A 14,314-nucleotide genomic window follows, 5' to 3' on the forward strand; every position below is an offset into this window, starting at 1 on the left:
ATAAAACATATCAAAGTGGTTGTTACAATATGTGTTATTCTAAAATAAAATTTAAAACGCCAACAAAAGATTTATGCAGTGCTTAAAAGATAAAGCGAGCATCAGTGTCAAGGCATAAATAAAATGTTTCTTTTCTTTCATACTCTTGAATTAAACTCGTATTCTTTCAGTTTTTACAGAGTAAAAATATGCCCTTTGATTGCTTATAAAGGATAATGAGATATTTTCCTGTTAGGAACCAATCAAAGAGAGGCAACTTTCAAAACGTTGTAAAATCAGAATTCTGATCTGTAAATAAATTGATATTAAGAAAAAGTTCTTCGGGTCAGCCAGCGGCATGAAAAAAGGATAAGTTCAGAATGGACAACATCAAATTGAAATAATCTAAACGCGGAACAAAAAGAAACACATTGACAGCTAACGAGTTCAAATCTAAAGAAAAAGAGTGGCTTTATATTATCATACACTAGAAAAACTTTTTTTTAAACTAAATATGAAACATGAAAGCTTTTTTTATAAATTTAATTAAAAAATTAATTTAATTTTAAAATGTAATCATACTAAAGCTCTCTCTAAAATTTTATTCATTTCTTGACCTATGCATTCCTCGCTAACCTTGACTGCTGACATGTTGGGATTTGAAAGATAGTAATGAAATGAAAGTGCCGTTTCAACCAATGTCATGACGTGGTATTTATTCACGGAGTGACTAAGGCTAGCTGCGGTGACTATACTAAGACTAGCCCCCAAATTATGTGTCCCTCAGACTGAAAAATATCAAACAAATAAGGTAAAATGTATATCAGTTGATAGATTTAGGTTTTAAAAAAACATCGGACAGTTTATTTCGATGTCAAGAGATATCATACAAAGATGTTTTAAAAATGGTCTTGTAAGACTTTTGAGGGCTGGTATTAGTCACCTCAGCAGGCCTTTGTCACCCCATTATTCCACGTTAGATCAAATTTACTTTGTGGTTAGGACACAAGTAGGTAATTGAAAATTGGTCATATTATCATGTTTGCATCAGTATGTAAAATCTTACAAAATGATATTCGACGGTAAACTGTAAATTAAAGCAAGCAACAATAAACAAACAAACAAACAAAAAGAAAAAGAAAATGTGTTGTCATATAAAATTTCTTCTTTTTTAAAAAGAGTTGAAAGACAATGACACACACCCAAGTCCAGGCGTGTAACCACATTCCAAAGTAACTTCTATAATTTATCTTTCTCTAGAAAGAAAAAAAAAGGCAAACGTTTGTCAACTACCTTTGACATTTAACATTTGTGACCTGCTGCTTCAAGCTGGTATTATGTCACAGTGAACCATGTCCATAAACTAAAATTGTCAATTTTGCTCTTTTTTAAATACAAATTTCTTCTTCATATTACCAAAGCACTTAGTGTGCTTAAATGAACCAGTCCAGGTGGAAAGGTAAGAAAATTAGTATAGATGAATCATATAATATCTGGAGACGGTTTTTTTCTGGTATTGTGTGCGTTTTTGTTTTGTTTTTTTTGTTTTTTAGTTGTTTTTTTTTTCTTTTTTGTTGGGTTTTTTTGTTTGTTTTTTTTTTTTGTTTTTTTTTTGTTTTTTTTTAAAATTTTATTTGTATTTTTTCGTTTTTCAAATGAATTGCCAAGTGTTAAAAAGTTGGACTTCACAGACATGAGTCATATATTCTTTCGATATTCACATTTAATTAAAATAAATCATTAAGACTCTTATTGATTCAGTTCTAGATTAAACGCTTTAGAGTCGTGACCTTAACTATGACCTAATACCAGATTGAGGCAGTGGACCTTATTTGGAAAGAATTTATTGGTAAATATCGTAAATCAAATATGGAATTTCTAAAAAGCTTTATTTACATTCTCTCTCTCTCTCTCTCTCTCTCTCTCTCTCTCTCTCTCTCTCTCTCTCTCTCTCTCTCTCTCTCTCTCTCTCTCTCTCTCTCTCTTTATCTATCTCTCTCTCTCTCTCTCTCTCTCTCTCTCTCTCTCTCTCTTGATCTTTCGCATTGAGTATGTCAAGAATAATTGATCTCTCATCATAAAACTAATATTGCAGTAACTTAAGGTCGATAAATAATAAGTTTTGAATAAATAAAAATAAAACATTTCCCAAATAGACTACATTCCGATGACCACACGGAGAGATGTACAAGTATTGCATTTTATGAACAATAATATTCTCTTTTCATCTTAGACTATCAGAACACAAATGCCACTGAATGTTAGGATCAAATTGTTGATGAAATGCACTGCTTAACATTATCATAATTATTTTATGAAAACATTCTCCCATTTTTTCCCCCTTCAAAACAGATAATTACTTGATTAAATTCAACTGACTAGTTCATCAGATGGGATATTTTATGTAATGGAAATATTTCATGAGTTGATTTCATAATGCAATGAAGCCTGTAATGCATTGTCACAACTGCCCTCTCGTTAAAAACAATTTGGTTCATGATTATATTCAGATAAATGATCTGAGAGATTATTATAGTATCAGTTTACAGTAAATTCAGACTTACAATCTAAAGGTTAAAATAGAGTGCATTATCTGGGCTGTTTTCGGGGTTTTATATATATATATATATATATATATATATATATATATATATATATATATATATATATATATATATATATATAAAACCCAATATATATATATATATATATATATATATATATATATATATATATATATATATATATATATATATATATATATAAAAACCCACTGGAACCTGATAATCTATTATAAAACCGTAATCTGACTTCTATAAAACCGTAATCTGACTTCAAGAAAACAAGTGATGGTACAGTCTATACTAGTCATTGTAAACTTTTTTGTTTTTAACAATGCACTTGAATTAAACTCTTTGAAGTAACAGACACACTGTAGTCCTTGAATAGTCCATCACAGCCATGAAGCCTATGGGGTCTGAATTTACTGCGGTTTCTACAGTGTGAAACGGACAGTAGCAATTGATTGCTAGTCTATTGCAACGTAACATCCGCCAGATCTAACAAACCCATTGGGTAGACAAGGGGGTCAGAAATAAATTGAACTTGGTCTGTTTGCATGTAATGCAAGTACCAACTAACCTATCGGGGACTCTACACAACTTTATTTGGTTTTGGTAGACGTTTTGAGAATAGTTTCACTGTTTTATAGATAGAATGCTCATCATGAGTTGGTGGAAGGCAGTGCAAAGAGGTTATGAGTTTGAATATGATTACATTTAGGAAAGGATTCTATTACTATTACATCTAAAAAAAAAGTTGGAGGTGAACAAGACTGGCAGTGTAGCGGGAGGGGGTCATTGTAGCAAGATTTTACTGTTTATATATGTATATATATATATATATAATTGCTAATTGTTAATTGCTTTTTTTTTCAGGGGTTTTTTTTTTTGTTTTTTTTTGTTGTTTGTTTTTTATTTTGTGTGTGTTTGGTTCTTTTTTTTCAGTATAGGAGTTATGAGGTATTTTCAAGTTTGCCGACGTGTCTAATTGTTTCCTGTTTGCAATTCTTCAATCATTTTTGTTTTGATTATCTTTTTTTTCTTTGTTTCTTTTTTTTTTCTTTTTAATTTTGGTTTATTTTTTTCTTTGGGTGAAAAGAAAGTCGTGCAACATATTTCTTTAAAAATAAACAAAACATACCATTATCCTATATTGAACTTTAGCCATTTTATATCATTATGAATAAGTAGTTCCATTGTCACAATTCAAACATTACACCCATTCAGTCACACCTAATACTCAAATATCTTGATAATACTGAAAGTTTGAGACAGTTAAAGAAAACGGCACCAAGAAAGAAAGGTTCTCCTAGACTCATGTTGTTATTTCAGTGTCTAGTTTCTTCCATAACATTAATATGAGTTGAATGAAATAATATAATTTATTACAAGTAATTAGACTATATGAACCATTGGTGCGATGGTTTAAAAATGTAAGGAGCTTATACCACTGTAAAGAAATTTGTAAAAAAAAAAAATGTTAATGGATATATGTTATATATAAAAAACTTATTTATCTTATTTAATGGTAGTATCAAATAATAAACCTCATAATTAATAAATACAAACCTAATATAAAAGTGGGACTTTATCTCATTATCTCCATTAATTGCACCTTTTACAATTTGCTTTATTGCTTCACCATAACGTGAAAAACAAATGGGTGGGACAGGAATCACAACCATCACAAGACTATAACTATAATCACACCAGTTGTGTAAGGAAATCTAGTAACAATAATTGTGATGCGAGATCTTGGCTAACAATTTTACACAAGACACACAAGGAAAGATGGACTAGGCTACGACAGAACTGTAATATGTATTAATGCTAAGCAAAGGTCATTTATCCACACACTATCATGCATTATATAAGTAAGGTGTGCTTGCAAGGTTCAGAGTTGATGCTAATATGTGTGCATGGTGCAATTAATAGGAATAATAACATGGCAGTGTATATTCCTGCATTATAACAATTTCCCCTAGTCTTTGGTACCAAAAAACAAAAAAAAAAGAATTGGTATTAAGACTCGAGAAAATAATCGCTTAGGTATCGCTTACTTTACAAAAATATTTTATGTTTATGTAAGTATTAGTCTAGTTAAAACTTTCTTTTCCCTTTACTTTTTCGAGCAACAACAGCAAGAGTACCATCAGAATATTCTGAGGGCAATGGTGAAAAATTCTGCCACATTGCTACCAATGAGCTTGGAGCACTTTTTCTTGCTAGTAAATTTTTAACCCTTCTAGTGTAATATGAACTCCCTGGAAATCCTGGGCTTTTGATATCTGTAGAATCATTATCGTTATAATGATGATGAATATTTTTTTGCTTATACGCCTTAGGAAACTCACTAAAGTGCTGATGCTGATTTGATATCAAAATTTTCCAGCTAGTGGGATTGTAGGATTTCGTAATTTGACGTTGAGATTTTTTCCCCTTTCTCTGGCGCAAAATGTGGGATGAGTTCTCTTCGTTGGTCTGCCCTAAGCATATCTTCGAATTTATATTTGTACTACTAAAAGAAGATAATGGTCTTTCTGGTGATGTCGGTGACACAGGAGTTTCATCATCCCGATTTGATTCGTTGATACTGTCTAAATTTCTAAGATGGTTTGGAGTAACAGAGATGGCATTGCGGTGTTGAGCTGGATGGCTAGAGCGTGGAGAAGCTTGACCCCGGAAATTTCCAGACATTTTTCCATATTGTTTACTGCTATTCTTATTGTTGAACATCATGATATCAGGTCTGGCTTGCTGGGGTATTTGCGAAACGCACATGTTGGTGACTAAGACGGAGTCCTTCTGGCATCGGCAGTTGGGATCTGCATGGTCTAAATACAGATTAGCTCCCCTTCCGCACCAGGGACAACATTTATTGCTCCAAGAACCCATGATTCCATTGATTGAAGCACTGGTGGGCCCACCTGGGACGAATAAGCAGAAGGGAGATGGGGAGATGAGTACAGATTAGTATACACGGCAAACTCAAACGAATGGGTTAGGTATATGGAGAAAAAAATATGACCCATTGCCTTAATTTGGCATCATGTCGGAATGAGACATTCTAAATGATTGATTTTTTAGTCTAAAATATGAAATTCGAAATAAACTAATACCTTTTATAATAGAGAATAAAGATTGTGAGTTTTTTTTAATGTAAAACCTGACATGATAACAGTTTAAAGTAAGAGGGTCAGAATTATAATTAAGAGAATATAAACTACTTTGACTAATTTTTCATGGTCAATGTGAGAAAAGTTAATGACTTATAAATATTACCCTAAAAGTAAATAAACTTTGCGCTTTTGGAAATAACGTTCCTTATCCAAGATTATATTATGAGAAATTAAAAAATAATTACATGAAAATATTACATAAATCTTAACTGTCCTATAAATCTTTAAATCAGCATTGCCAGAAAGAAAAAACAAACATTGTGTTAGTTTTTCTACAGTAGAGGTTGGACAGCTTCATTTTATTTCATTTTGGGCTAAGTTTATAGGTTTCATCGCTTCCATTTTTGGAGAATTAAAAAGAAAAAGTTTAGTACATTTTGACAACTATAAAGCAGTGCTTTTTATTTTTAAAGGTATTCTTTTTTCAAGCCCTAGCTCAAAGAGAACAAATCCACATTCTATAAGCATGTGGTTCAAGGCAGTCAATAAGGATTATTTGTAAAACTTCTAGGTGACAAATTAGGAATCACGCAATGGTAAAGATAAAATTCTGAAAAGGTTTGTATGAAAAAGCGCCAGACAAAGCAGGAAGAAATATACAAGAAAAAAAAAAACATCCCAAAAAATCAGTAGGTTTCGACTAAAGAGAGATGATTTTTTTTTTTTTTGGATAGTTCTTTATTGTATTTTTCTGTCTGCTTCAAGAGTCATTGTTTCACACAACCTTTTCAAATAAAATTTCAAGAGACAACAACGAAAATAAAAAATACTGAAATGTGACGTCTTGGACTCTATTCTATTTTTTTTTTAAAGAAAAAAACAAAAGGAAGTCGTGAATCAACGATAACATATACATGGTGATTTCATTTAACATGCATGCTACTGTTGTTTTGTTTGAGGGTTTTTTATGTCCCTGTTTCAGTCTTGTTTGTGGAAGAATAATAAATATATACACCTTCACCAAAAAATAAAAAATATAAAATAAATGAAAATGTCAATACTATGTACACCATTGACATCAGTAATAATTCAGTGCAAATACAAATGGTTTTACACTATTATTTATCTAAGCTGTGACCATGCTTAAACTTAATCTTTTAACACATAAAATGAATTCCATCATCATCATCATCATCATCATCATCATCATCATCATCATCATCATCATCATCATCATCATCACCATCATCACTATTATTATATTATTATTATTATTATTATTATTATATTATTATTATTATTATTATTATTATTATTATTATTATTATTATTATTATTATTATTATTATATAAAATGTAAAATCTATGCGTTTATAGCAACACATCTTATGCGCATGCCAATATTCACCATTCTCTCTTAAAGTATTAACTTAAACATGAAAGGTAAATATCACTGGAATAAAAAGAGTAGTCACATCAACACACCATTCATATTGATGCATAAATGAAATTCTAGTCCCAATAAAATAACTTCGACAAATAAAAAACATGCAAGGGAAATTACATGGGATAAATAATAGGTGATGTTGCAGTAAAAGTCTATTTTTAAAATCCATTTAATTGCATGTTAATTTATCAAGAAAATGTGAAATCACTATATTCCACATGATGAAATGTTGAAATTCACCAAAACGTTTTGGTGGCATTTTGATACTGTAAATGCCAGATAATATAATCCACATGATAAGGAACTAATTTAAAGGATTCAACCTTTTGTTTGTTTAACTTACCGCATGTTAATCTGCAAAAAGCATGTTTCGGTTTCAACTCAACTTACACATGAGATGAACCAAGTCTCTTCTCATTCACTCAAAATATTTTGATATTTGAGGAAGATGGACTAAAGTTGTCAGATTGGTTGACTTATCACCGAAGCAAAACAAATCGTTGAGAAATTACAACATTTAAATATGATTACAACATCTCGATATTTGGACCAAAAAGATAAACTTATATGATTATAGTAATAAATATTTTCTCAAATGCAACAACGCCTGTTTTAAATAAATGGCACTCGATGACAGATTGTAGGTAGTGTACCGTCTGAATAAAACGTAAAAGTAGACATTCAAGGATAAAATTATGGAATTGATTAAAACAGGGATTTTTTGGGTTACACACTAAATAAAAAATAAAGAAGGGTTAAGAAAATAAGCGCCCAAAACCTAAAGGATTAAGTTACAATGATAGCAATTGTCAACTGTTTTTTTTAATTCCCTGGAAAGTAGCATATTCTCTTATTAGCATTTTTTAAAGGTCCATTGGCAGTTTATAAAAGAATTTATCTGAGGTATAAATTTATATGAGTATCTTTTTTCTGCATTGTGTTTGGTACAAGGGAGTTATTTAGAAATTCATACATAAATTAATAATGAAAAAGCTATAAAGTTGACGTTTTATCATTCGGTCTTTTGTGATGTGAAGTGAAAAGAATATGCAACTATCCTTGTGACAAATAGTTTATTCATGTTATAACCATGATATAATTAGTGAAAGATTTAATCAAACTTTGGAGAGGTATAAAAGCTAGCTGCTAATAATTCAAATGAAAATTTGAAGCAAAGTGAGTTTCTATTTTTTTTAAAATCTACATGATATGAAAAGCTTTGAAAAAAGAGAGATGAGTAAAAGGCTATTAAATTAATATGACGTGTGTCTGTTACCCATCATGATGTTGCTAAAAGGCAACAGCCCCTTTAATTGGATTGTGTACGGGCATTAGACCGCCATACACAGCTGGAAGTTTGGGGGTCAGCAGATAAGGTGAGTTTTCTAAAGAGGGATGGCTCGCTTTTCGTAAAGGAGCCAAAACCCGTTTCTTTGACTTCTTCTTCATCTGTTTCTTCTTTTTGCCTTCAGAGAGGAATAGGGTGATGATAATAAAAATGTTATATGTTTTCGTGTGCCTTTGCTTTAGCAGATCTACACTAAAAGCAGGGAAATAGATTTCAAGTTAGGAAAAAAAAAATTCACATGAATCATGGTAAAAGAATAGTATGGCATTGCTGTCACTCATCTTATTATTGATAAGGATTTTGTTTTACTCAGTAATTCTATTGGCTTCATTTCATTTAACAAATTAACCTTTCAAAAATGATTATGACATGCTTTCAAATGCACTCCGGTGCTAAAACACACCCACTATACCAATTTCTAAAACAGTGAATCCACATGTAATGCGTCACAAAATGAAATGATACTATCAAAAGCCTTTAGAGAAAGCCTGTTGAAAAAGATATTACATAAGAAATATTTTATGAAATCTACAATAATTCAGAGAAAAAAAAAAGAGAACAATTATAATTGTAATAATGTACAAACTGTTTCTGCTAAAAAAAAAAACTGTTAGTTTTAAGATTATGATAATGTCAAGAAGAGTGCTCAAATTTAGTTTTTCTAGTATGATGTGTACAAAAATAACTTGAAGAAAGATTATTAATCAGTCAATTTTTTTTCTCGCTCAATCATGCCTTTCCCAACACGCAAAAACTTATTTTACAATAAATATGTTACAAAACAAAAAGTGGGAGGTAGAAATGCATTATTGTTGATATTCGTATCACAGACAAAGGCACCAACACAGGAAGGAAACATGAAATATCTATACTACACTCTTCCAACTATTTACATGTTATTAGAGTAATCATGGGATTATGAAATCATTTTTTTTAAATTGATCATAATTCAAAATTCACAGGGTAATGTAGATACATGCATTTGTTTGCAATGGTAATTTTGATGGCAATGTTATCACAATAAAGCTTTTGAGACATTTGAAAAAGAGCTAAAATGATATCATACTCAAACAAAAATAACAAAATTTAGTTACATCTTAATACTACATTGTAAAAAATAATTAAAGTGTTTGTTAAGGTTATTATGAATTCTATGCCCTATCCGTGGCCCCAACAAGTGTGTAGTGGTTAATGTTATACATTTCCGCTGATCGGGTAAAATATTTGAGTTTAGTCGGCATTGCAGGAATTGTTGGGGCGCCATTTGCCAGTTCTGGGGGAGCCTGACTTTGATCCAGGTTTATATTAGCATAGGGAACTTTGGGTAAATGAAAGGTTAAAGATTCTGGCTGGCTAGAGGGTAAAAAAACAGAGTCAGGGTCACGCCGCTTCTTTTTCTTCCCTCCTCTCCCTGTCTTTTTAGGCTTATGGCCAGGAAATGCTAGGATCTTGAGATCCCCATCATTACCTTTTAAGTTTGCCTTGAAAGTTTGGAGATCAGTTGACTCCACGTTATTTACGGCTAGGGACTTGCTGGTCACGTTTTTGTCTCCACCAGGGGGCACTGGAATTGTGTAGTTTGTAGAGACAGATGTTTTGGAGACATATCTCCGCTGGTTCAAACCTGCTAAGTATGGGGTGTTAGGAAGTACTCGCTGAGGCTGTGATGGGGGCCCGTTTTCAACTTTAAGGTCATGAGAGTCCATTCCAAGCCTTGGGACTGCTGGGTTGGACTCAGACGGAGCAATTGTACTGATAGTATCACTTTTCTTGCTCTCAGTGGTCTTGGTCCGTTTACCTTGACCCTGAGCTGCATTAGGACCTCCTTCATTATCTCCATCCATATTCCCCACCTCCACCATCATACTGTGATTACCATTGGTCATTTTCAATTTTGCTTTCTCCTTGACCACATCACCAGGAGTTCTAAACGTGTTGACTTTAGCCGTTAACTGACCACCTCCCCCATTATTTCTTGATGTTGTTCCTTCGGGTGTCTTAGAATTCTCCTTCCTACTAGTCTGATTTATACTTCCTCCTAAAGCAGCTCCTGCGGAGTTTGAAGTTTTTTTTAGATCCATGTTACGATTGACAGTGGTCTGTCTCATGACTGGAGTGCGATGTGTGAACAAAGCATCAGACCCAGCATCACTAGGTCTAAACTGACGGAGGAAGGATTGAGGTTTTTTCACAGACTGCCCTTCAACACACAGGTTAATGCCAATGTAAGGTGGTACAGTGACTACGGGCTGTTTATAGGCTAGCTCAAAAGCTCCTATATCACAGTTACGATCAAACTTTCTGTCAACGACAACTGTGGAAAAACAAAACAAAGAATTACATTTCAATACTTGACATCGAAAAGAGACATAAAGTAGAAGAAAACTTTGTCAGTAAAATGAAATTGAATCTTACTCCATTTTGCATTAACTTGACTTTAATGAGAGAGGATTTTTTGTTTGTTCTTCTCATTACACATTTAAAAAAAAATGAAACTGAACCTAGTTAACACCAAAAAAAAGTCTTCAAATTTATGCGAAAGTGATAAATTTTTTTTATGCCACTCAAGATAGAATATTAAAATAAATTGTTATTCCTTTATTTTTGAGTATTCAAATTGTATATTATAGATCTATCTGATAAGCCAATAATACAGTTGTAAATTGTTTGTTTTCATTCTTCAAGAATGTTGAGACCTATGTAAAGATATGGGACATTGAGATTTTTACAGGCAGATAATTGAAGGAAAGGCACCCCTGATTCCATGATAAGAGGGTAGCTGCATTCAATCTAGTTTTTGACAGAAAATTCTTTGCAATAGACCAGCGTCGTTTCAAAATGGTAGCAAGTGACTCTTACTGTCTAATTTACACAGCCGAAAATTTGATAAACGCTGGCTCTCAAAGTTCATATTTCTGATCAAGTCAATCACCTTTGACTGTGTCATCCAACACATTCTTACACAACCTGGCAGTCACAGCGGTACTTGACTCCATACTTGGGCTTGAATTGATTTCAATTAACCAGGGGGAGTAATCTTCGGTAAGCATGAAGTCTGCTCCATACAATTCAAATGATGCCTGTGAAAATCGATCAAAATTAAAAGAGAAGACTGTATTCAATTCATTGACTTCTATTTACAAAAATGTAAAGCAAAGTAATGTTTCATATGACTTTCCTTTCATGGTTTGAGTTTCAGGTTTCCCCTTTATCAACAAAACATGTTTTGCTGATAAAGGGGAAACCCGAAACGACCATTGTATCTGTTTTCGTATATTAAATTGAAGCTTACATTCAATTTCACATTGTTATTTACACCATTCACATTGGAACTCACACCATGAATCTACATGTCAGAAGCCAGGTGTCATACCACAAGACTACAAAGCCACATGTTTTCTGGCACTTTTCTACTCACTTCATCTCTTGTTGTTACCAACATAAGTGCCTGCTCCACTCACTTTTCTGAATTAAAAATTCACCCCATATACCGGAGCATACTCAATGTCTCAATCGTTTCTATGTTATATGTTTGTGTTGAGAATATTGGCTATTAAGCTTAACTGCTGGTCAAGTAATTTCGCGGTGGTTTTGTGGCGAGCGAACCGGCGGTCTCCAGAAGTGGGTGAGAGAGAGCTCTAGAATTGACCTGAGTTTGATACGAGTATTCGTGGATAGCTCACACAGTAGAGCCACGCTCTCACCTGCCAGGCGGAGTTGTCGTACCAATAAGGTCGCAGGTTCAAACCCCACCACCGCCGCGAAAAAAAATTTTTATTCTCTATTGTCTTCTGGCACTTTTCTACTCACTTCATCTCTTGTTGTTACCAACATAAGTGCCTGCTCCACTCACTTTTCTGAATTAAAAACACATGTTAACTCATTCAACCCTAACACCGACTATATCCGTAGTTTACCCTGGTTACTTTTACCCCATGCCTATTTCTTAACATTTTTGTAATAGGGTTACGAATACCTTATTGTTAGTCTGGTTGTGTGTTTATTGAATTTTTAAATCATGTTTCGTAGCTCGCAAATCCCTGGGTGCCAGTATGTCTGTGTGTTGATTGTTAACTTTTAACCAGGTTTCTTAGATCTCAAATGCCTGGGTAGCAGTCTGTTTGAGGGTTCTTTCATCATTTGTAACCCCCACATTTCTGATTGTCATTCTGTATAATAGTGGGATTTGAACCAGGGACCGTAGCATTGTACTGTGTGTTTGATGGAATGTCTGATTGTGATTCTACGCAAGATTGCATTCACTCAAGTGTATCGTGTTACAGTTACATGGCGTCCTGTTGTATGAAAGTGTGAACTAACACACCCTTCTCTCTCTCTCTCTCTCTCTCTCTCTCTCTCTCTCTCTCTCTCTCTCTCTCTCTCTCTCTCTCTCTCTCTCACACACACACACTTTTTCTCTATCTATCTATCTATATATATATCTATCTATATTTATCTATTTATCTATCCATCTATCTATCTATTTACCTATTCATATATCTATCTCTATCTGATTGTTGGGTTATGCACTAGTTGATTTATTTTTGTGTTGTAGAAGAGATAATATAAGATATTAGCGAATACATGCACATATATATTCATTTTTGATTTTTTGAAATCTTTTGATTTGTATTGTCTCAAATGTATGACAATATTGTTAATCTAAATACTGGAATTACTGAATAATCAATTTTGTTTATGAGTATTGATTGTTCGCATGAAATTGTGAATGTGTTCAATGTATTTGATTTATGTAATGAGCATTGTTAATATGAATATTAATCGATGGAGATTGTGTATTAATATTTGATGCTGGAATTACCTTGCTGATTATTCGTCTGAGCCCTCTCTCTCTCTCTCTCTCTCTCTCTCTCTCTCTCTCTCTCTCTCTCTCTCTTTCTCTCGCTCTCTCTCTCCCTCTCTCTCTCTCTCCCTCGCTATCTCTCTCTCTCTCTCTCTCTCTCTCTCTCTCTCTCATTTATTTCTTCATCTACCTATCTGTCCTTCCCTCTTCCTGTCTCTCTGACTCATACCTACTCTTCCTAAGACTGTTTGGTTCTGACGTTATCTTCTTTGTGGTACATCCCTTTGCGCTCATTGGTGAGAAATGTATTGAATTTGAATATTCATGCTTGGTAGACGCTAACGGTATACCCGTCTTTTATGTATTTGTATATCTGTGAGTAGAATGTGTTTATCATTTCCCCTCACTCCCCATCTCGCCCCTTTGTAAGTTGCAGCGATTGGTGGAGAGCGAAGTTACCTTATATGGACATAGCCATCCCGTTTGGGTGGAAAGCTTGATTTTTATAGAATTTTATGTGGTTAAAGTTAGCAGCTCTTTCAACATTTCCTTATATGGAAACTAAAATTTCACCAGGGCTCTCCACCCACGTACCTTTTAGGCCTTTATAAAGAGCAGCAGTTCTGTGCAACTTCACTCTTGCTTTTACTTTATTAAACGATATATTATTTTAGTGTAACTTAAGTTACTTGCTTATTTTATTCCTTAGTTTATCTCTGTGTTTTTAATTCCTCTTTTTCAAGGTGAGTTGCTGCCAGAATAATTCTTATACTAAATTTATAATGTTAAGATTTCAGAGATTGTTATAATAATAATAATAATAATAATAATAATAATAATAATAATAATAATAATATTAAGACTGGAATTATGGTATATATGATGATTTTGATATTTGATGTTTTTGTCTTACTTGCTATTGATAATGATAACGTTGTGAGTACGTTGGTTAGTCTTATCTTGGAAGGTATGGTGTTGCCGCTGGATGGTAACCATGTCCTTGTCTCTGGGGCGATATATGTTTTACGGGAGATAATTACATTGAATTGTCTTTAT

General features: G+C 33.0%; 1 protein-coding gene across 1 annotated transcript in view; it reads right to left on the reverse strand.

The window, feature by feature from the left end:
* Window positions 1–3,590: 3,590 nt before the first annotated feature.
* Window positions 3,591–14,314, reverse strand: part of LOC144974416 (uncharacterized) — a 41,448-nt gene continuing 30,724 nt past the window's right edge. The window contains 3 exon segments of the mRNA XM_078917273.1: window positions 3,591–5,467; window positions 9,923–10,768; window positions 11,387–11,534. Coding sequence (XP_078773399.1) covers window positions 4,641–5,467; window positions 9,923–10,768; window positions 11,387–11,534 — 1,821 coding nt within the window. The 3' untranslated portion in view covers window positions 3,591–4,640.

The sequence above is a fragment of the Berghia stephanieae genome, chromosome 6 (assembly GCF_034508935.2).
Source record: "Berghia stephanieae isolate SIO BIC M18660-M18661 chromosome 6, UCSD_Bste_1.3, whole genome shotgun sequence".
NCBI classification, from domain to species: domain Eukaryota; kingdom Metazoa; phylum Mollusca; class Gastropoda; order Nudibranchia; family Aeolidiidae; genus Berghia; species Berghia stephanieae.